Source organism: Pelecanus crispus, chromosome 4 (assembly GCF_030463565.1).
Source record: "Pelecanus crispus isolate bPelCri1 chromosome 4, bPelCri1.pri, whole genome shotgun sequence".
NCBI classification, from domain to species: domain Eukaryota; kingdom Metazoa; phylum Chordata; class Aves; order Pelecaniformes; family Pelecanidae; genus Pelecanus; species Pelecanus crispus.
In genome coordinates this window covers 29,201,371-29,223,693 of record NC_134646.1, presented here as the reverse complement: position 1 = coordinate 29,223,693, position 22,323 = coordinate 29,201,371, and the positions used below count along the sequence as shown (strand labels likewise).

The window sequence follows — 22,323 nt, the reverse complement described above, 5'->3', positions numbered from 1 at the left end:
ACATATGAAAGAACAGCATCAGTGGGCCACCTTAGATTGTACATTTGAAGTGCTGTCTTAATAAAACAAATGTTCATATGCTCAAGGTACGTTATTTTCAGGTACTGAAGTAGCCTCTTTTCACCCTGAACTGCTATACCACTCAGGCTTAGCTCAACAGGATGACAGAAGATTCTTCTGCCACCGCTGTCTTTACCCAGACAGAACTGAAGCCTTATAGACTGGAAGCTGTAACCTTATATCCACTTTATAAAGATAACTGTGGTTTTACTAGGGCTGAGGATTCTCTGCTACAAAGATCAGTGTCACAGTAAGATTTCTTCAGAAACAAACACCAAGACAGCAACATTTTGAAGTTTTCATTCTAATGCGGAATTGGCCATAATCTACATTTGCTCTTAGTAGCAACTCTGCAACCATGTCATTACAAGACTAAAGGTCTTGTCGTACCTCCAACTGCAAGCAGTGGAATTATTTTGAGATATCTTTACTAAGAGGAAGCTTTCTGAGAAGTTTTTGCTTAGAATGACATTATTCACAAGAAGAAAAAGTTAAAGATATTTCATTTGGAAACAATGCTTTTGGTTGAGTCTTTCAGCAGGGGCTTTCATTCCTGTATTCCTGTAGTTCTTGGCTTATAGCAAAAGTATGCATTGTAATAAATGAATTGGGGAATATCCACAGAATTCCAAGTCTGCTTTAAGCATTCTCTATAAAAAAATTAATCAATTTTTTTCCCTAAGCCAATTTGTTTGCGTATTAGCTTCTCTGCTTATAACATGTCTCCAGTGCTCATCTCATTTCACTGTCATCATATTAAGTCTGCAGACCTCTGAAGACCAAAGTGTCTGAAGGGTTAAAATAAAAAAAATAAAAATAAAAAAAACCCGACCCAAAACCAAACCAAACCCCAATGCCTGGATTTCCTTTAGTGATTTTTAAACCTGAATTACTTCTTCTGGAGACTACAAAATATTACTGAAGGCAGACAGGAAAGAATTCACATGTCTGCCTTTATATTTTATCATAAACTTGCACAAACTCCAGTTATGTCTGGAAGCCAAACATAAATTAATCACAGAGCAAGCAGGTACTGCACAATCCAGTGTTTTCCTTATCTTTGAACTTCTCCCAGCTTGGACCAATGTGCCACTCTTCACTATGGTGGAAGAGAACAGAACAGATGAGCTCCTGGAAATCCAGCTTCCATACTGATGGAACCAAAGCAAGGGGCTCCCAACCATTAAAATACTGCCTCAACTCAAAGATCATGCATTATGAATTACTAACGTGGTTAAGAAAGAAAATGTTAGTAACAATGGGACTCTCAACACCGCGTCTTCTGCTCCTGAATAAATCCAACATGTTTTTCCTGTGGGGATTAAAAAAAGTCCAAAATCACTCTCCAGTGCACAAAAAGCTAAAAGAATTCTCAAAACACTCAGACCATGAAAAAACAGAGAGCTCCTCTTCTTCAAAGACCTAAAGTCTGAAGAACTGAGCTCCCTCTAAGAATTTAACTTCTCTGAACCGAACAGTCTTCTTGCACACATAATTGAGTGCAAGAAGCAGCCAAGGAATAATCTCCTGCAGAGATTAAAGATGATCTCGTGACTATCACGCAAGAATCTTCAAGTGGGGAGAAGGAAGTCTGCATTGAAAGTAGGCATTATCACTCTGTCAACACCCACACCCACAAAAATGTTTTCTATGGCAGCAAATGGTCGAGAAAATAACACAAGAACAAGTGTTCAGAATTTTAAGAACTTGCATGAGGGCTACAACTGTTATGCCATCTCACTATAGTGGCTCGGAACACAACAGTATGCAACCTCACAGGTATTCTATTTAAAACCAAAGAATGTGTAGAGATTACTGAGGACATATAGGGAAAAATAATTATTTTTTTCCCCCCAAGAGTACAAACACACACAAATTCACACAAGAACCAACTATCCTCATCTACTTTCAGCATCTTACCTGTAATTCTATGAATATAAAGCAAGAACTATGTCCCACAACTTCAAGCTTCCCTTGTTTCACTCTGCACTGAAAGTAAGCATTCCACCTTTGAAAATTAATTATATCTGTCAGGAATTCTGAGCAACTAAGATGAAAAGAGGAGAGGCCTTGGCTCTACCTACAGGTTACTTTGATAATCAGCAAAGGGATTCTCTCATTCTTTCTGTGGTGCTCCACGTGAATCAGAAAAATCTCAATCTGATCAATAAAATTTTTAAAAAGAAAAGCTGAGAATTAAGTGTAGTTAGTAATGCAGTTAACATTATTGCAGCTGTGTGGCAGTATGAACTGAACTGACAGCTCTAGAAATCATGACTAGCTAACAATAAATAACGCTGTCCTTGCAGCCAGACAGCATTGATTTTTTATTATTCATATCTGCAGTTCTGTGAAGCACTGCCAGTTTAAAAAAAAAAGGGGAGCGGGGGGAACAGGGCAGACCTGATGGCTACTTCTTGATAGAGTAGCTGCAGATCTAACACACTAGAAGATAATTAACTTTTTAAAAAATGAATTACATTAAAAAAAGGAAAGTAATTTCAAAGAAACAAATATAACCACTAACTCTATAAGTACAGATATTAGTAGGATGATAATTGAGCATGCTTTCTTTTTTACAAGTTACTAGCTAGCAAGAAAAGCACCCAGAACTTTTTAAAATCACACTAAGGCAATCTCTCTACAAATTTCTCAGCCTTTGAGAGAAAGACTGCACTTCAGGCATCTCTGCATGAGAGGATTAAGCATTAGCAACAAGCCACATTCCTAATTAACCCCCTGACTTCCACCCTTTTTTATACAGATGCAACAGAATTTTTAAAGCTATGAATAAAAATTGCAACAATGCACAGCTCTTCTAAAGCCACACATTTCCTGTGCATCAGTAGACTTTGCAACAGCATTCTTTTAACAAACAATTTGGCTATACCATACTTTAAAAAAAAAATCTAAATATGTAAGGTTAAAAGCCACACCTAGTACGTTTTAGTAGTTAGCTCAAAAAATCTGGATCCCTATATCAGCAGTACAGATGCTACTCAAAAGTGAAACAGAACGGAAAGTTCCAAGAGAAGAACAGTCTGCAAATGCAGGTGATCAAAGGGACTTTGCAACTAGGCCAATAAGCAATGGTGCTGTTAGGAATTTCATAGCTAACAACTAATACTCCAAAAGGCATTAGAAGTGCATCACTTTGATCTATATCCCAATACGCATCATCACAACAGGCAGGAAACGTGTATCTAGAGAGGTAACAATAAACTTAAGTGTAGCCAAAGCAGATGCCTGTGACTATAAGTTAGAAATGTATTAATCAGCATGTAATTAATATTAAATTTCCTTGGAAGTGATATGAGAAATGTGATCACCAAAGGGGCAAATAGAGATGGCTATAGTTGCATGTAGGAGAAATCCACACAACAGAAGTTGCCAGACAAAAGGACAAGAGAAGCACAGCGGACTGTAAATGTGCAGGACATACTCCCAAATACACAAGAAGGATGACTAGCAAAACATAAACCAAAACAAGCAGTACTGGGAGTACAGGAGACCACCCCTTGCAGGGGCGGGAGAGTGGTGATAACATAAAAGTATCAGGCATTAGATAACAGTAGAAGACAGACCAGTCCACACCAGTTCTTACTTCACTCAGAGAGCTGTCAGGCCTGATTACCTTGACTTCCAAGAAGCACCAAGGGCCACAGCTACTACTGTTAACTGTACAGCATCAGCTCTGTAGTACTGTACACTCACAACTAATTTAGAATACATGTTAAAGACTAACAGTCTTGTGTACACAGTGATGATTAATAACATGCATGATTTAACCTTTAGTAAGATGTGTGCTGTTAATGAATGGAATTAACAGTTTTAAACCTTAAAACTAGCCTCATCTGCCAGCCTCCTAAACACTCCTATCACAGCAGTCTCCAATTCCCTAGTATCTACCTAGCTATAAACACACACGTGCGAGTGCATATATTCAGTCCCAATACAAGTTCCTTCTGTCTGCACATGTATCTGTCCATCTGAAGGTCCTGTTGCTTCAGGAGTCAAGGAATTCAGTTAACTTAGTGCTGTGCTCCTGATGGGGTGCCCACAGAATTGCAGGGTGGGGAAAAAGGGGTATATGATGTTTCCCATAACATTATGTTTGGCAAATCTATCATATCAAGTCTGGCACAACACTGAAGCAGGGACAGTATGGGACTAACGCAGCTTCTAGGCAGGAAAGCAGCTAGCTTGGAATGAAGACACAAGTCCATGTCTATTCGCACTGTAAAATAGAGGAGTTTGAATCTAAGGAGAGAACATCCATATGCACAGAAGAAATGATCTCAAAGCACAATGGCATTAGAGATGTTTGCAAGCATATCAATGCATCTAAATAAACCAGCTGTCTGATACCTAATTAGTGACAAATGCTCCCCTGAAGACATTGCTCAGTAGTTCCAAATACAAGAACTTACATTTTAAAAATATAATCCCTTTCTAGAAGTATGCACTGTATAGCAAGTTTAATGAGCGTTAGCTCTTCTTTTTTTTCCTTCCTAAAAGCAGGATGAGGTGTCAAACACTGTAGTAAGCTAGAATAACCATATACTAACCACATCATGTTCTCGCAAGTCTACAGGCAATTTTTATTCTGAATACAACTATCATAAATCAGCATTAAGATTAATAATGTGGCTTAAATCCAGTAAGATTTGCACAGTACAAATTTGACATTTGTTTTTTCAGCTATTAGCTCATTAGTAGTAGTTTGCTCATTTATGCAGAATGGAATTTTAACACTGATCCTTACATAGTCCCTTGCAGAAATCTCTCTGCAGGATTAAGCCACCCTCTCGCTGAGGATGGTGTTTGGTCTGTTTGAGAGAAACTCGACATCCTCTTTCACTAGATACTGAAGGCTCAAAACACTGCTTTTGTTCTCGATTAACTCATCATAACTCATCTTCAGCTCAAGATTTTTAAATACTACTTTTAGCACAAAATCTGTATGAAGTGTCTACAAGCAACTACAAAGGTAGCATAGTAGAGCAAAAGGTTGAAATATAATTACACACTTTTTCCACATCTACAGACTTTATGTTGTATACAGCCATCATTTCTACTTTTTAATAGCAAGAAGCAGAGACTGTCATAATCTCAAAGAGTAGGATTCTTCTGTTTTCTTTTTTCCTGGAAGAGAGAAAGATAAGAAACAAGTGTGCACCCACTGTTACGTTTCACATGTAAGGGAGACATGGACATGTGTTCTGGGATGTCTTTGTTACTGCCATCAAACGCTGCAGCCTATACAAGCAAAACTGTACAAGCAGAAAATTTGGTTCCATACTTAAAAAGGTCACTCAGACACCAAGAGCAGTAACATTCACCTTGACTACCTCATGAAAGCTATACCCCTTTTCCATTCCAATTGTTTTCTTGTTGTGAGGGGACAGGCAGTCACAGGAGACAACCTAGGCTAAAAGGAACGCTACAGGAAAATTTGCAGTCAGACTACAAATTACTTACAGAAATAATAATAAAAAAATATTCCTATATTAAGAAAAGCATCATTGAACAATATATAAACAAGTCTGGACTAATGACTAATCTTTCATCATAGCTTTGGAAGTAAAACATTGGCAAGAAACTAAATGAAAACTCTACAGACACTAAATGCCCAAACTATAGACTCTTACACATGCTTAGAAAAAAATAATTATCAGTTTGTTTATTAATGCTACTTCATTCTACTGCTTCATCATTTATCCCTGCTAAATGCAGCCTCATTATGACATATGGATTTCTTAGGTGAAATTCCAACACAGACTTGATACAAAGCAGAATACACTCGGCCCTTGAAGTTCTGCTCATATGCAGCTCTTCAAGTCAAAACATGTAAAACCTTCAGCCGTTTGATGACTTGCACCTGTCTTACAATATTTTTGAAAAATCCCTGGCTACTCAGAAATTGCTTTTTCCCCCCGTCTAATAATCTCTTCTGTAACATAGTTTCACTTCAAGTTTGCCAAAACCACATTAACAGCAAGGATGGCATAAAGAAATCTAATCCAATCAATAAGCAGACAACTGTTTAATATAGCCAAATAAAACGTACTCATCCGAATCAGCCAGATCATGTTTTCTCCAAACTAGTAAACAGCTGCAGACACAGTCTGCTTCCCATCAAATGTTCCATGTATAACAAACTATACCTTGTATCTCTGATGGTTCACTAGTAATTTTTCAAAACCATGACTTTCAAAACATATGACAACTATATTTTATTGAAGAAAGGAATAGGCTTAGACTGCCCAAGCCACAAATTGAAGACCAATCCAGAAACTATTGTAGGTGCCAACAGTCTGCTGAATGTCAGTATTTGCTGGCATTTTTATTATTATGAATACAAGTGCAGACCAACTTCTTCAAAGAAGAAACACACTTCAAGCGTGACAGAAGAGGAAAAGCTCACAACTCTCTATTATAACAGCACAGGAGCAGAGAAAATAACTCCTTTAACACTGTCTGGAAAAGGTATCCCAAAGGAGCAGTTGTAAATGTGTTTAAAAGATGGAGAACCTTAAAAATAAATTCACATCTTACATTCTGGTCTGTGCTAAAATAACTAGCAACTTTGAAAATCTAGTAAGATTTTGACTGCCACAAACATGAAAACTACCCTTAGTGAGACTGTTGAAGTACAAAACTTCTACCCGCCATAATTTTTTGTGACTTATATTCAATTCATTCACAAGGAAAATATCCTTGCACGCGCAAGACAACACAGAGGAAGCCAGCCAGACCGAGATACATTTTCAAATCTCTGAACAGCAGTAAACTATTACGAGCTTAAATCAGGTATTTACTATTTTTGCTTGACTGTGTACATAAATTCCTAGCCCTTTAAAAATTTAACTGACTCCTGAACATACTTCAGAGAGCTGATTTTGCACTAATGTGACTGTTAGAAACTAGAATTAAGTGCATACTTTCTCTGATGACTCAGAGTAACAACCAACAGGACAATAAATCGGGAATAAACAAACAGGAAACAATGACCCAGACTACAATCTCTCACACAGAGGACAATGAAGACTGGTCTGGTAAAAAATGGGACATCAATGCCTAAAATTCATATCCTACCCTATCCTAAAACTCTTATCCATGGTTGCAGCCCAAGTTCCCTGTGGCACACAACTCCAAAAGAGCTCCCCTGCTGTTATTGTGATGCCCTGTGGAAGCACAGTAAAGAAAATTGGAATTAATGTCACTTTTAGAAGCATTAATTGTAGGTACAATGTCCACATGGCTATCCTCTGAATAAAACACAGAAAATTCCTTTTCTGCATCTGGATACCTATGGTAAAAATTCCAAAGAGCCAGCTTGTTTCATCCATTTAAGAGTTCTTGAAATTTACCTGATGGAGTTCTAACAGCAGCACATGCTCGTTCTAGGATCCCAAATATGCATCACTCAGAAGAGAAAACAATCTGGCCATAAATTACCAAACACTTACTTGCATTACCCTTTGAAAGTAAAGTTGAACACGTTAACTTTGAGGACAATGACAAGTCATCTTTGTAATTCCTGGAGACTGCTGTCACAGTATTGTTAGGTAATGAATGAATTCTTGAATATATCACAAATTCAAGTTCTAGAAAATTTTTGGTGGTATACTCAGTAAAATGGCTTACTGCACTGTGACAGAGCAGCTAAGGTAAATGGTTAGAGCTCTGATTTCCAGCATTTCGCCCCTATGTGCAACTGATTCATTAGAATTGGAAAACTTGGTGAAACTCCTGAGGTTAACTGAACAAAGAACTCCGCTGCATTTCTTTTTTTTTTTTTTTAATATAATTCATATATTAAGGAATGTATGCTACACTTGATGCATGACTTCAGGAACGGCTAACTGCAAATAACTACCAAACAGCTGTATGGCCGGTTTTCCAGTATGTATGGAAAGATAGAGTCCATAATGTAATGTCTTGAATTTCAGCACTAACATAATAGAAGATTTCCTGCCGATTTTATATCAGCTTGTGGTACAGGTGCAAAGGACTTAGGTTACTGGCAAGCATAAGGAAAATTAATCTACAAACCAGAAGAGCAGCTTCTCGCATTCCATAAACAGTTTATAAAATTAATTGCAATAGCATACACATCAGCTCCGGATGTGTAACCAGCTATGCTACCACCGACCAATACAATCAGAGTACATGGAAAAAGCCAAATACTTCCCTCCAAAGGTAATTGATATAGACAGGTCACAAAACCAGTAACTGGGAATTGGTCCATCCAAGTCATTTCTGGAAATATATGGGTCTCACATAAGAACCAAATATGTCTGCTTTCATTAAAAAAATACAAGTAGAGGGAAAATGTCAGTCTTGCAAGAAACTTCATTTGAAGTGAACATAATTTGTCTTTTAGCTACTACTGCAAAAGCTGTAATTTACAGTAGATGAATCACTAATGTCTCTTAAGGCTATGAACATACATACATGCCCTATACCTCAGGTGTTACAGCTTCCTGAAGAAATCCCAACTGGCTCATTGAAAGAAAGATCAGATAGTAGAATAACTTATTTCAGTAAAAACTCTCTCAAGCCAAGAGGAAAAAATAAAGCCAGGCTTTATGCATCTACTCTCAAAAAACCCACAGCCCAAATAGCTGAGGTAACAGTCACAAACTAAGTAACTTCTCTCAGCATGTCAAAAAGCCCAAGTTGCATACCTTAGCAAACTATCTAAAATATCTCAAAAATCTTTCTGGATACCTCAAAACACGTGCTAGTATAGAGAGGCATAATGGATGTGCATATAGACCACAACTGTTACTTGAGAAAGTTTTGTTTATAGAATTATAATTGAGAAATATAATTTTTTTCCCCTCAATCTTGCCCCTTGCAATTCTAAGGCTGCAGGATTAAATTGCAACAGAAGTTGTCAGAGAATCTACATAAGTATACTGTATCAAGCAATTCAAAGCAAATTAAAACAGCTACATGCATGCTTTTTCAAAAACAGTCAAGAGGCAGCCAGCAGTCTGGGCTACTTCTCATCTGACACCAAGATACACATGTTCAAAGAACAGTGTGAGAATCGAATGAAAAAGGAAAGAAAAGAGCTGCTGATGCTTTAACTATTTCTGGAACTTTGCACAATAGGAACCTGATGCAAAACTGTGTGAATGGCTGTAATATGTATCACACATGAAAAGCCCTTTATACCTAAATACCTCTCTATCTTAAGAAAAAATGGAAGCCATATTTGCCTAACGTTCCTCAAGCTATAGTCCTCTGCAACGCATTCTGTCATACAAGTGTAAGTTCACAAAAAGCTAACACACAGGCACAGGGCATTTTGCATTTATATTTATCTCTGCCAGACAACATTGTTAGCATCCTATTTAGTGGTTGCAAGGCTCAAAAGGGTACAGATCCAATATTACTCCCTTTATACAAAACTAATTTGGGATGAGTCACAGGAATTCCATGTGGATAGTACCTTATCAAACACAGCCCACCTGAGAGGCCTAATGTTAACCACGAAGATGAATAAACATTTGACAATTATTTTACCAGGTAATCATCATCTCTACGCTTACATGAATATCAAGAGAGATGAAATTTAATGCTTGCTATAAACTTTTCAGAAACTAGAGTGAAGAAACTTTGGATTTCTCTAAATGTGTTTTACATTTATATATTTGTGTGTTCTGGAAATAACCAGTTAGCCTACAATGCCTTGCTATCCCAAATGGAAATACCGTTTCTCTTCTTCCACTCTTCACATTTTGTGTTACATATTCTTTAGGATAAGAGACCGCTTCTTTGCTCCAAAAGTAATAGTGATAAACTTTAAAATTAACAGTTAACACTTTTAGTCACAAGTCTGATGGGGATTTTGTTTGTTTGTTTGCTTCTTTAAAGATACAACTCAACTATTCTATACATCCCGGTATGAAAGCAAATATTCTTGACACCCAGTCTTTGGACTTGGTTTTGACCAAAGCCTTGCTGAAGTGACTATAATAATGCAAATTCAAATCACTTATTAGCACCCTGGCATCTATATCTGATATCCTGTCCACTTTTTAGTTAATAAATTAATACATTTCTGCATATGAAACACACACACCAAATTCTGTCCTTTATATGAAAGTTGTATTTCATCATCTGGCAGACATACAATCGTCAAATTACTTCTTAGGAATTAATATGACTTATGCTGTCATAGGTCTGATTTTATTTTTAAAAGGAAAACCTAAAACTACTATTACAAGGCAGACAGGATTTTATGAGTTAAAGTATTTCAGTTGTAAGCAAGTTCCCTATAACTCTTCTAGCTTTTAGAATCATGCAGAAATAAGTACTCCCTCTTTCAGGCACATGTTTATCTGATAAACAATGTCTTTAGGTTAAACTTGAACAGAGTAAAATTTATATAAACCAGTAAAAGCTAAAAAAAAGGTCCAGGACTTTGCCACAGACTGTATGTGAACTTATGGTGAGTGGATTTGAGTTTAGCTTGACACCTTACCTGACTGGCTTTCTTTCTCGTAGCAAATCTTCCAGACTCTTTTCACAGTGTTCAGCTGCCACAACCAGTCTCTCTAATTGGGGGGGGTGGGGTGGGGGCAGAAAAAAAGTATAAGAGGACTAGAATCCAGATGAGACAATGCAAGTACAGACTTCTCAGTCTACCTGTTTGGCAGATGTTAAAGTATTTTGACATACATTGTATGGAAAATTACACAAATGTACACTTCTGGATATCACCACCATTTTCATTTATGAGATACAGCCGATTATCTTTCCTGTTTCCTCATGCAAAGCACTGTCAATCCATCCATCCAGTAACCTCCTAATAAGTGTTGAACCCCTCAGCCAATGTCAGTCAGATTTGACTTAAGAATAGAGGTCTCAAAGAAGATAAGTATCTACAAATTTGCAGAAATCTGTGGCTGGGCTGATGACAGAGAGAGACTCAAAATAACACCAGCTTTGAGAAAGGGACTCAGAGCAAGGACAGGAATTTCAGTCCTGATGGACCAACTAGCACACTACTAGCTGTAGTACCTCATGCCCAACAAATAGCTATAGGACTGGCAGGGGCTGGCTCTGAATACAGAGGAAAAAACAAAACAGTTGTTGCACTGAAGACAGCAAATATAAAGTAGGAAAAGATGATTGTGTAAGATGTTACATGGGGGTGCGAGATAACTCCTAAAGAAGCTAGGCTTTGCTACTTCCAGTACTCATAGAATAGTTAGTAGTGAATGTTCAGGCTGCAAACCAAATCAAACTAAACTATTTCAAGCATATTTTTACAGTAATACTGTTACAGTAAGATAAAGATGGAAAATACTTTGAGGAACACAAGTCATCACATTAAAGCTGGAATGCTTGTTACTCAACTCTGTTTCTCCTTTTTGAAATCAAAAGGCCACTTAAGCTTTCTTTGGAAGAAAAAATTCTGGGATTCCTTTGTACAATGCTAGCAAAGATTTACAAGTAGTTTAATTTTACTAAACAAAAAAAAATTCAGTTTGAATGTTTTTCTATTATTTTATATTCCTCTTTTGAGGGTCTTTTGGGGGGAATGCATACATCTGATTTTTTTGCATTGTTTTCCTAGTCTGCTTTCATATTTCTTCGTAAGGGTAGAAACTGACATTTGCAAGAAAAATAACATTAAATCACTATGCATAGGATTGACAAGTGAAAAATTCTGTCAGTATGAGAATGATAAAAATCGCCAAATTTATTTGAAAGTGATTAGCTGCTATTCCAACCACCAGGAACAAAACAGTCTCTTGACTTCATGGTTAAACATTTTATTTGCCATTCTTTAAATTACTTCAATTATTAGAAGATATTTTCTCCTTCATATTTATACAAACTCATAAACCTTCATGTCATTGACTCTTCATTGTCAAAAAGGCCACATTTTCCTATTTAACCATATTTTTTTATTTACTAAATGTTATGTTAGCTAATGTTTCTTAATCTTTCATCCCAAACAATAGTCTAAGAAAATCCCAGTTTCCATTTCAAGAGACACTAGTGAAAACAAGATGAAAATGAATAGTTTCTAGGTCTCCTGACTGCAGAAAATGAAAAATTTACAAGTTTGAGAGCAAACGAAAACACACAAAGAATCCCCTGCCCTGCAGAATACTTCAGTGTTCGGAGTTGGCAATATCCTCATTTTCTAAGTATCTGAAACATCCTATCATACTGCATTCTACAGGGCAAAAAAATAGTTGCTGTACTTTATAAGACCCTGTAGCTAATCAAACAAATACAGGCAATGCACTTTTAAATCAACAATGTTCCCATATAAAAGTTAAAGGTGTCAGCCACTTAAGTTATCACAGGTGTTGCAGCCTTCTTGTGGAAATTAAGTGCTGTAGTCCTGCTGAGCTTGCAACAGAGTAAGATCACCTGAAGCAGGAAAAAAAACCCAACTGAAGCCTTACTTGAGCTAACAATAAGTGTGATAAGTTACTAAAAAAACCCCATCTGTACTAGAACAAAGTAATTGTTAGTGGGAGAGGTCTTAAAAAGCTAGAATAAAAAAAAAAATTAATAAGGGAAGCTTGCAGCCAAGACACAAGATGACTGAGACAACAAGAACAGCTGCAAACCAAGTACAAGAAACCTAACCATCACATGAAAACATTCACAAGATTAGAACATGGGTGTAGGAGCTCAGCATCAAAAATACATGTATTTCAATGTCCCACACAAAGACATGGCACAGCAGCTGAGTACAACGAGGTATAAAGAGAAGAAAGTTCTAGGCTTTTATCAGTTAGCATAACGTCTAACAAAAGAGGACAGACAACTAACCTCTGCCTTGACTCTGTAGAGAAGAAACAAAAGCTCCAATACTGCCAGTCACAGCAAAGGCATACAGTCATTTTGAGACTGAAAAACAGCCACTTTCTGGTGCTATATAGGCAATATTCTGATCAGTCACCTTTAGATATATTGTCACAAAATACAATGGTAAACATACATAAAATTTCCTTTTTAAACCAATACTCACCATGTTTACCTCTGGTAATGTCAACATACTGGCAAAGCCTGGGATGGGTGATTGTTTTAAGGATTTGAAATCTCCCCAAGATTTTGATGGAGTTAGGTGTCAGAGGAAGGCCATTACTTCCACAAACATCGTGTGGCAGAGCTGATGCGAAGAAGGTGGAGGCACCCATCTCAGTGTCTTTTAAAGGAAACATCTTTTTCGCACAATCTTAAGCCCTTCAGAGCAATTACTGTTCCTTAAAAAGACGACACAGAGTAAAAATTTAGCTGCAAAAGATACAGATTCTTGTGACTCAGCTTACTAGTTTTTTACTAAATAATGCAATTGAAATGTTTTTTCTCTGTTATGGGGGAATGGGACATTTTTGCCTAACGAACACAATAATACTACTACTACAGTGCTGCTGCACCATAAACATTACATTTAAATATGAAAATACAGTGACAGTTTTAAACACAGATTTAAGAGTCAAATAAAACTACTTTTAGGAGTAGATAAATGCTTTAATACAAGCAATCTTCAGATGACTACTGCAATATAGTAGGTTATTTATTCAAAAACCAGTACAGGCATCAAACAGAAAAAACCCTCTTCTAAAATACCACCTTCTATCAGCAGGCCACAAACCCAGATTACCATAGCTTTAGTGATAATCCAGCATCTATATACCATAGCATTCCTAGTACTTAAAACTATTAAGTAACAGTGTTCTGTCCTACCACCATTTCTTTCCCTACCCATAGGTAAACTGCTAGCTCACACACTGACTCAGTAACAAATTAAGGAAGTAATCTACGTTAAATATTTCTGTGGGGCAGTCAAGTGAAATAAATTAGCTTGCAATTTAGTTCCAGAAGCATTTAGTTTCGAGACCATTGTTCTCATCAGCAGGAACAAGCTCTCTCCTCTGAACTATGCATTTCAATTCAGTGTGAGCTAAACATTTTCTCTGCACTTTTCCATAACTAACCATTATGCCATTCAAGAATATGAAAATCTAAAACATGCACAAATAACAGACACTTCTACAGTCAGCTAGGCCTCAGATAAAACTACCTGACCTCTTTTTACTAGCAAACTAAGAATTTAATCTGAGGCGAGAAGTACCAAAAACTGATCAAGCCTCTGCTCTGCTCATTTCTGGATTACCCAGATAGTGACTCAAGACACTACAAGCCGTCATTAGGCAGTATTATCCCTCTGTCCATATTAACTTCCACAGCACATACATACTTGTGTATCAGGACACATATACAAACAGACATAAAAAGGCCAAGCTTATATGCTCTTAAGTGAGCTCCAGTCTGGAAGTTGTGATGCTGAAGTAGATGGCACTTCCACATAATGTGGGACAAGAGGCCATAGGAAAAAAAAACCTTCACTAATGAGCCTATGCAGAAGAGTACCATCCAGCTCACTTCAACTCTGGAGAGTTTATTATGGCACAGTCTGGAGGCACATGTGTATACAATCAACAGAAATAGCCCACTGATGTGGAAAGCACATCCAACTCTCTTGTCAGCTAGAGAACAGTAATTATAAGCTCTAAAGAGTAGAAACAGATATGCAGTTGCTCCAGGAAAAGAAGAGGAAGAGCCCTCAGGATTTGAAGCTCGTAAGAGAAATAATACAAAAAGCTTAAAGTATAAACTGAACATAATTCTTTCAAACCAGGTGTGATAATTTTTTATCATCTTAGGGGCTTCATGAAACAAAACCCAAGAACAAGATTATGTAGAGCACTAACAAAGCTAAGTGCTATTTTTTAATTACCCTTTCAGCCAACATTGAAACATTTCTCTCATGAGAAAGTCACCCAGAAGAAACAGAGCATTTAACACTTTAGTGTCTCAAAATTATTCCTTCTCTAAGGGAACAACCTTGTTACCAGCACAAAATTACCAGTAAAAACCTACTAAGTTTCTTTTGTGAATCTTAATTGAGAGAGTGACCCCATAAAAGATTGCACAGAGACCCTTATATACCAAACATATTTACTAAGCCTATACAAATGGTAATCATGGAATGTACCTTCTGTTTTAACTAATATAGTCCAATTTAAGATACGAAGCAAATATAAGACTGCTCTCATTTGTGTTTTTTTCCCCAGACGAAACACAGACATGAGATATGTACATTTAAGTTCTAATATACATCATCATATTAAATATGAATGCATAGCATTAAGGAATCAAGCTTAAGAAGAAGAAAAATCTGAAACAGCATTGAGCATTGGAGTTTTTATAGTAGTATTTTTGTACTAAAAGTCTTATTTGTAAAGATATGAAAGCATTGTATCTCATGAATATTTAATATTTTTGGAAGCGATTTATTTTAGGATGCCAACAATGCAATTTACAGTTAGAATATTCCATTGGAAAGACATAAATTGGACTGAGAGCATGCACAAAGATTTATTGGCATTTATTGGCAGCAAGTTCCAATTGGAAAGCTTTAACTGTGTATTTGTAACAAGACCCACATTCCTGTTAAAAAACATCATGTCTGCCAAATGAACTACCTGGCTTCAGAAAGAAAATATATATTAATCATAAGAAAAAAAAAGTCTTGATTTAGAGAAAGAATTATAATCTTGTTTGGCACAACAGTCCTCTAATAATTGGTCTAAAATAAAAAGTTGAGGGGAGGGAGAGTAAAATTATGCCAAGGAGTGAGATGCATTATGTCTCTAAAAAGTTAAATACCTAGTGTACAATACATTTACTCAGCTAAGAAGTGTTTTCATTTTTACTGTAGAAAAATAATCTGTTAGATAATACTTCTCTAATACATTCTATCTGCATTCAGCTGACATTTAGAAAGGAATTTTAATAAAAAGAATTGTTAAATATCATCAATTCAATAACCATTTTAAGATATTAAACTTTTCTCGTACTCTAGATCACTTGGCCTACAAGGATGAATTAGACCACCTGCAATGCTTTCAACTAGACAACTGCAAATTTGTCACTCACTTCCTTTGGTTAGAAAGCACACAGACAAAAAGGAAGACATGAGAAAAGCAAACAATCTTTCCTGTCAGTCACCTAAAGGAATCAATAAAGAATTTTAAAAGGTATGCATTAAAACAAGTTCTCTTATTATAGAGTTAATTCTGTGGAATCCACCAAAGCAATGAAAAAAATTCTCTCTGATGATGGAAGAGAGCTTGTTCTCAATAGCTACCTTCACTATTAAACTCTGATCTCTGTCCTTAACTCTCAACTTCCATAAATTCCAGGGACTGACTTGAAATAAACCAAATAACCCCCAAACTAAAAACTTAATCCTTCCACCACCTTTAAAAAGGGCCACACATTACAGCTTAAGTGAAAGGGTTTTTTTTAAACTAAATTCTTTCAGTCTAGTCATTACTCCAGTAACTTACCAACATTTCTAAACTCAAACAGAAGTGTTATACATATTTTAAAAATTCATCTGAAAAAAGATCTTATCTAACTATTTTTAAATTGTGGGGGCTTGGGGTTTTTTTTGTGGGTTTTGGGGTTTTTTTTTAAAAATCCACATCAAAGTCTGGCCCAACTATACACATAGACCATGCTACACATCCTCCTCATGTTCAAGGACACAATTTTACACATCAAACTCACCTTTTCTATATACAAAAGACATATATTGCATTAATTTTATGATTTGGAGGAATTAATTATATCCTGCAGAACTTCCCGGTTACTTTGCAATAAAAAGAAAAAGAGAAAAAGAAATGTTTGTTATTTCAAACTGACAACAGAAACAGTTACAGCAAATTCAATTTTGGGATTGAATTCTGGAAATTCAATTCTGATAATCCAAAGCAGTGAGGATGGAAGAGGAAGCGAAGACTTGTCTTATTAGTGTCATCTAAAATTACTGAGCTGTTGTTTCCAAATCACCATTTATTCCATATATGAGAGACAGTCTATCACATCTGGGAAATAGGTCCAGCATAAAGATTAGAAGCCCAGAAGTGGCCTGTTTTGCATCCCACCTCTGAATGACCTTCTCTAGCCCACTACCTCCATCCAAGTCTCTCTTAGAAGCCTTTACAGTACACAAAAACAGTAACCAGTATTCTCAGCAAAATCCACCACAATCAGAACACCTTTACAAATTCCTATTTAATATTCAGATTAGTACTATTTTGATAATCTTTCACTTTATAGCTTTTCCATGCCCGACACTGAGAAATAAAATACAAAATGTAGCCCTTCATCTACCAAGCAACTTACATGCTCCCCAAATACCTACTGCTCTCAGAAAACAAATATTTTTTCTTCAGAATTCAGCATTTTTTAGCCATCATTTACAACTTTTTCACTGCAACAGTGCTAAGATAATTAAGGGACACTAAGAACTTTACCCTTAAAAAAAAAAAACCTAAGAAAGAATCAAAACACATAAATTTGACTCTCACGAGCAAATATTGCACATACAAACAAACCAATCTGAATGAATCCATCCTGTGAAACACATCTATGGTTTCTAAAGTGTCCACATGCAGAAATAAAGACAACTAGCCATGTGCTAATACTTGTTAGTAATTCGAAATGGTTAATTATTTAAATGCCTCCTGAGTACCCAGGTGTAAATGTCCCTTGCCTAATGAAGGCAGCTTTTCAGAATTAAAACATAATTATAATCAGTACTGGTATTGAATTATTTTTAAAGCAATTGAAAACAATGTCAGGAGAGCAGGTGGCCTGAACATCCTATGCTTACACTGTTTTTCATTAAATCACAGTATTTTCCACAAAGTAGTTCACTTCATAAGAAATAGTTTCACAAAATATCTTTTCTTCTGCTCTTATGTCTTAAAACATTCCTGTTGCAACTATAGTAATTACTAATTTGATAAAATAGCTGAAATAAAAGATGCAACTTCAGCTACAGTGTTGTGACTTCACAAAAAAACCGTGTGATTTGCCTCCCACTGTCCACTATGGCTCAGCTATTCATAAAGTTTATTAAAATGCATAACAGATATTGAAGAAAAGCTGAATTCAGATTCCTATGGAAGGGAACACAGAAAATAAGTAAGAGTTTGTTAGGACAATCACAATAATGAGCTGGGACACGTTCACTTAATAATAATAAAGTATTAACTTAGCTTAATTTTTGCAATAGGTGGGGGGCCTGTGGATTAAATTTAGTTCATCTCACAAATCTTTTTTTCATTTGCAGTATAAACATTACTACAAACACCACTTGTACTACAGAGATTTTGTAAGATTGCTTAAAAATCTAAATGTAAGTAACATTATGTTTAACCAAATATTTTCCCCTCTGGCATAACATCAAAACATCCTCTTTTACAAAATTTTCTAACTTCCCTAACATTCACTGAAGTAAGAAGTATTCTACCTATAAATAAAGAATAACTATGGAGTCATGGACACATAATTACAGACCATACACACATTAAGCATACTTAAAAAACACAGTATTTTTTAACATTGTTATTCTGTCCAAGCCAATAAATTCAGTGCAGAAAAGAAACACTTTGCTTCATATTCCAGCTACACCAATTCAACAACAGAATAAATAAAATTGTCATTATAATACTGTTACTCGAGATAAACAGAAAATGCAAATGAGATTTTGACAAGGCTCCAATGTCAATATTTTGTCTTCAATGAATGCAGAAATTTTTGAGGAAAAAAAGACAGGCATCACAGCGGTTTTGGCACAGGTAACTGACAAATATTTGAAGAGTTATTTCATGAAAATGCTAAATAGTACTTCCATTCCTTACTCTTGTAGGGATATTAGAGCATCATTTCACTCAAGTGAAATATAAGCCACCAGCAAAGATTAAAAAATGCTCTATCTCAGTACTAGCTGGAGAATTTTGTCATGCATACACGGAAGTTTCTGTATTCTATGTAGGTATTTGCAAAAGAAGACTTACTGGTGCTGTTTGGAGCATTTACAATATCACTGCATAGATTAAAGTTGTTACTGCTTTGAAAGCCAGGCATAAGAGTTAGTGAGACTTATGGACATCTCAAGTTCCATATCTGCAGCAAGAACGTTTAGCTGGTGGGAAAAAATAACACCACCTGGACAGCATGAAGAAAACATATAACCTAATTTTGACAGATCAGGATAGACTTTTAGTCACATCTCTCTATTTTCTAAACCTGTTATGTCTTTTACCTGTTTATCAGCGCCTCTTGGGTCACAGCCTGTCTGCCTGTTCTGTGTCAGCGTCCCTATACACACAAAGATGGGGTTTGTCACCATTTGATTTATACATGATACACGGCTGTTCAGGAATTAGCTTTAGTAAAAGAGAAATCACTTGTAAACAGTTTGCTAAATGACTGCTAGAAATGCTTGTAACCCCGGTAACCTCTAAGGCCCCGTAAGCACGCCAGCCAGTGACCGCCCCCAGCCCTGAGGCACTACACCCAAGCCGGCGCTCGCAGCCCAAAACCCAGCCCAAAAAGGCGCGAGCCGGCGCTGCCTTTCAAACCGGCCCCACACCGCTCCCGGCGCTGCGGGGGAGCGCTGGCCCTGCGCCCCCGCCCCGCCTCGCTCCCGCCACGCCCGCCGGGCAGGCCGCTCCCTCAGCCCCTCCCTTACCCAACCGGCCGGCGGGGGCTCCCTCAGGCGGGGGCTGCCGGCCCGAGCACGGCCTGGCGGGGGAGGACCAGGACCAGGGGGAGGACCAGGGGGAGGACCAGGACCGGGGTACCGGTACCTGCGCCGCCACCCCGCCGTGCGCCGCGCCCCGCCCCCGAGCGCAGCGCCGGCGCCCCCGCCCGCCCTCGCCGCGCCGTGGCGTCACTCCGCCCCGCCGGCCGCCGGAAGGACCCTGCGTAGAGGCGTCCTGCGCGGTGCCTGAACTTTCTTTTCGTTTGGGCTTTTTTTAAAAAAAAAAAAAAAGAGTTTAACATGCTTCCCCCCCCCGTGTGTGTATGCTCTGCCAGTACCCTGAGAACGACGTGTTGAGCGCCTTGGCCGTAAAAACAATGGTCGCTGGGGGTGGTGAGGCTTTCCTAGGCGCCTTCTTATAAGGCTCAGGCGCTCGCCTGGGCAGGCTGGAGGAGAGGGTCCTTTTCCCCTCAGCGGATGAGGGTGTGTGGCGGCGGCTCGGTTCATGTGAGTGCCTCTCGGCGGGCCTGCGGGGCCCGGCCGAGTCCCAATACGGGGGGCGGCTTTGCCTCCTCAGCGTGCTCTCAGTGCACCCTTGGGTGGCTTAGTTCGGTCGCCTCTGGGCGCTGGGGGGCTGTGTCATGGCGGTCTGATGCCCCGGGGCTCCCCAGTGGGCCGGGCCGGGCCGAGCCGAGCTCTCTGGGGCGGGCAGGCGGGAGCCCGGCAGGGCCCTCTTCGGTTTGCTTCGAGCCGCCGGCGCAGTGGGGGGACGGCTGGAGCGGGGGTGCCCTGCGGGCTGTGTGCTGCGGCGGTGGTCGTAGGGAGGCCGCTGCTGTCCCTCTGAGGGGATTTCCCCTGCAGCGGAGGGGCAGGATGAGCGTCTCGAATTAGAGAAAAAGACGTTACGTTCGTTGTTGTTTAATTTATATAAGGGATTTAATCTCGGGGGTTAATGTGCGCTGTAGCTGTAGGGTGGCATTGCAGATAGAGATACCGTGCTTTGCGGGGAGGAAGTGTGCGCCTGAGCGGTTCTGAAATCAGTTGTGTTCCTTTATTCAGCCCATCGACTGAAATGACAGTTTGGAAGTGGCAGAGTGGTGGGCTGTTGAAGAAAATGCTGTAACAGCCGTGGAAAGTACAGCCATGGAGTCTCTACTGAGCTTTGCATAGGAACACATGTTACTAATTGAAAAGTAGATGCTTTCTGGTTTGGTGAATAGGCTTTGCATAGACTTCAGTGAGTGAAAAACAGAGTGTAGCTATTTGGTCCATCCTCAGTAGAGATACTTGCAAGATTTAACATACAGCACATAAACTGTACAGGGATGCATGGACTGGATAACAGGGAAGAGCTTAGGATTTGTTGCTTGTTAGGTTACAAGTCCACAGCTAACCAGCATATGGCAGTGTTACTGAAGTACTGTATGTCTTCAGCTAATCAGTAAGTGGTTTTGTGCTGGGTTTAGCTGCTGGCAAACGAAAAAATACTACTGCAAAATAAGTTATCCTTGTATTTTCTGCTCTTTCTGTTTCTTTAACTCAGATATTTATTATTTTTAATACAGTCATTGCTTTTCACAAATAGTTTTGTGATTCAGGATACTTAAATGAAATCTGTAGTAAGGTGAGGCAGTAGTGATTAAATATAACATCCCATTTTTGTATGCCCTTATCGTTCACGTACTATATTATTCTCTAGTTATGTTTGAATAATACTATGTTATTTGACAGACCTGTTGGAAAGTAAGCCCAAAATCTAGAAAATTAAACCAGAGTCCTAAAACTCTGGATATTTTTAACACTGGATATCATTAAAAGGAATAAGGCCTTAGAAATGAGTAACAGATAGAACTCCGACAAATCTTGTCAAATAGTCAGTAAAGTAGGGTCTTTTGGGTTTGGGTTTTTTGTTTGTTTTGTATTGGTTTGATTTTTAGCTAGTCTCAAGGATCTTTGCTTGTCAGTGCAGCTTTATCATGATATATATCATCATAATGTATTCTCCCCACCCTGTTGCAAATTAATGATATATTCTTGTTATGGTAATTTTGACTTTTAAAGAATTTTAAGAAATATATTGGTGAGTTGCTTTGATGTTTTAGCAGCACTGAATCCTGAAGGTGCAAGATGTTGAAGGCAGAGTGATTTAAGTCAAAATTACTCTTAAAACTATTTTCAGAAAATTTGGGCTCTGGAATGTCTTTTTCCAGTTGTAAATATGAAGCTTGTGCATATTTTCCATATATGGTTATAGGTGTATTTGTTTATTCTACACCTTTCAATGTAAATGGAGAAGGAAACAACTTTTCATTCCCCAAACTGAAAGCAGTGGACAGTCTGGAGAGAATGGTATCAAATGAAGAAGGATATTTGCTAAAGAAAGATGTTGTGCAAATCTGAAAATAGTCCATCAAATTGGAAATAATAGCATTCTTGAGTTGTCTAGAGCCTTTAAGACTTGACACTTCTGGTGATGAAACACATGTGAGTGGGAAAACAATCTGAAAAATAAAAGTTTAATGCAGAAAGGTATGATGAAGTTGCTCTGACATTATTATAACTCTAATTTAGTATGAATTTAACAATGGCAGGCTAACCTAGGGCCTCTTTATCGAAGGAAGGCCAGACAGCCCATGGATATTTCTTCCTTT

At 37.9% G+C, this 22,323-nt stretch overlaps 2 protein-coding genes across 9 annotated transcripts in view; one reads left to right on the top strand and one right to left on the bottom strand.

Annotated features, from left to right (window-relative positions):
- Positions 1 to 19,282, bottom strand: part of TBCK (TBC1 domain containing kinase) — a 110,312-nt gene extending 91,030 nt beyond the window's left edge. For 4 of the 5 annotated variants that reach the window (XM_009481633.2, XM_075709304.1, XM_075709303.1 and 1 more), the window contains exons 1-3: positions 19,232 to 19,282; positions 13,076 to 13,310; positions 10,562 to 10,634 (exon numbers count right to left, since the gene is read on the bottom strand). In XM_009481633.2, the coding sequence (XP_009479908.1) occupies positions 10,562 to 10,634; positions 13,076 to 13,268 (266 nt within the window). In that variant the 5' untranslated portion in view covers positions 13,269 to 13,310; positions 19,232 to 19,282. Of the gene's footprint in view, positions 1 to 10,561; positions 10,635 to 13,075; positions 13,311 to 18,983; positions 19,014 to 19,231 lie in introns of those variants that run through there. The other variant, XM_075709302.1, reaches the window with a different exon arrangement.
- Positions 19,283 to 20,170: 888 nt separating this feature from the next.
- AIMP1 (aminoacyl tRNA synthetase complex interacting multifunctional protein 1) overlaps positions 20,171 to 22,323 on the top strand; it is a 41,516-nt gene continuing 39,363 nt past the window's right edge. For all 4 annotated transcript variants that reach the window (XM_075709271.1, XM_075709269.1, XM_075709273.1 and 1 more), the window contains exon 1: positions 20,171 to 20,179. In XM_075709271.1, coding sequence (XP_075565386.1) covers positions 20,178 to 20,179 — 2 coding nt within the window. In that variant the 5' untranslated portion in view covers positions 20,171 to 20,177. The remainder of the gene's footprint in view (positions 20,180 to 22,323) is intronic.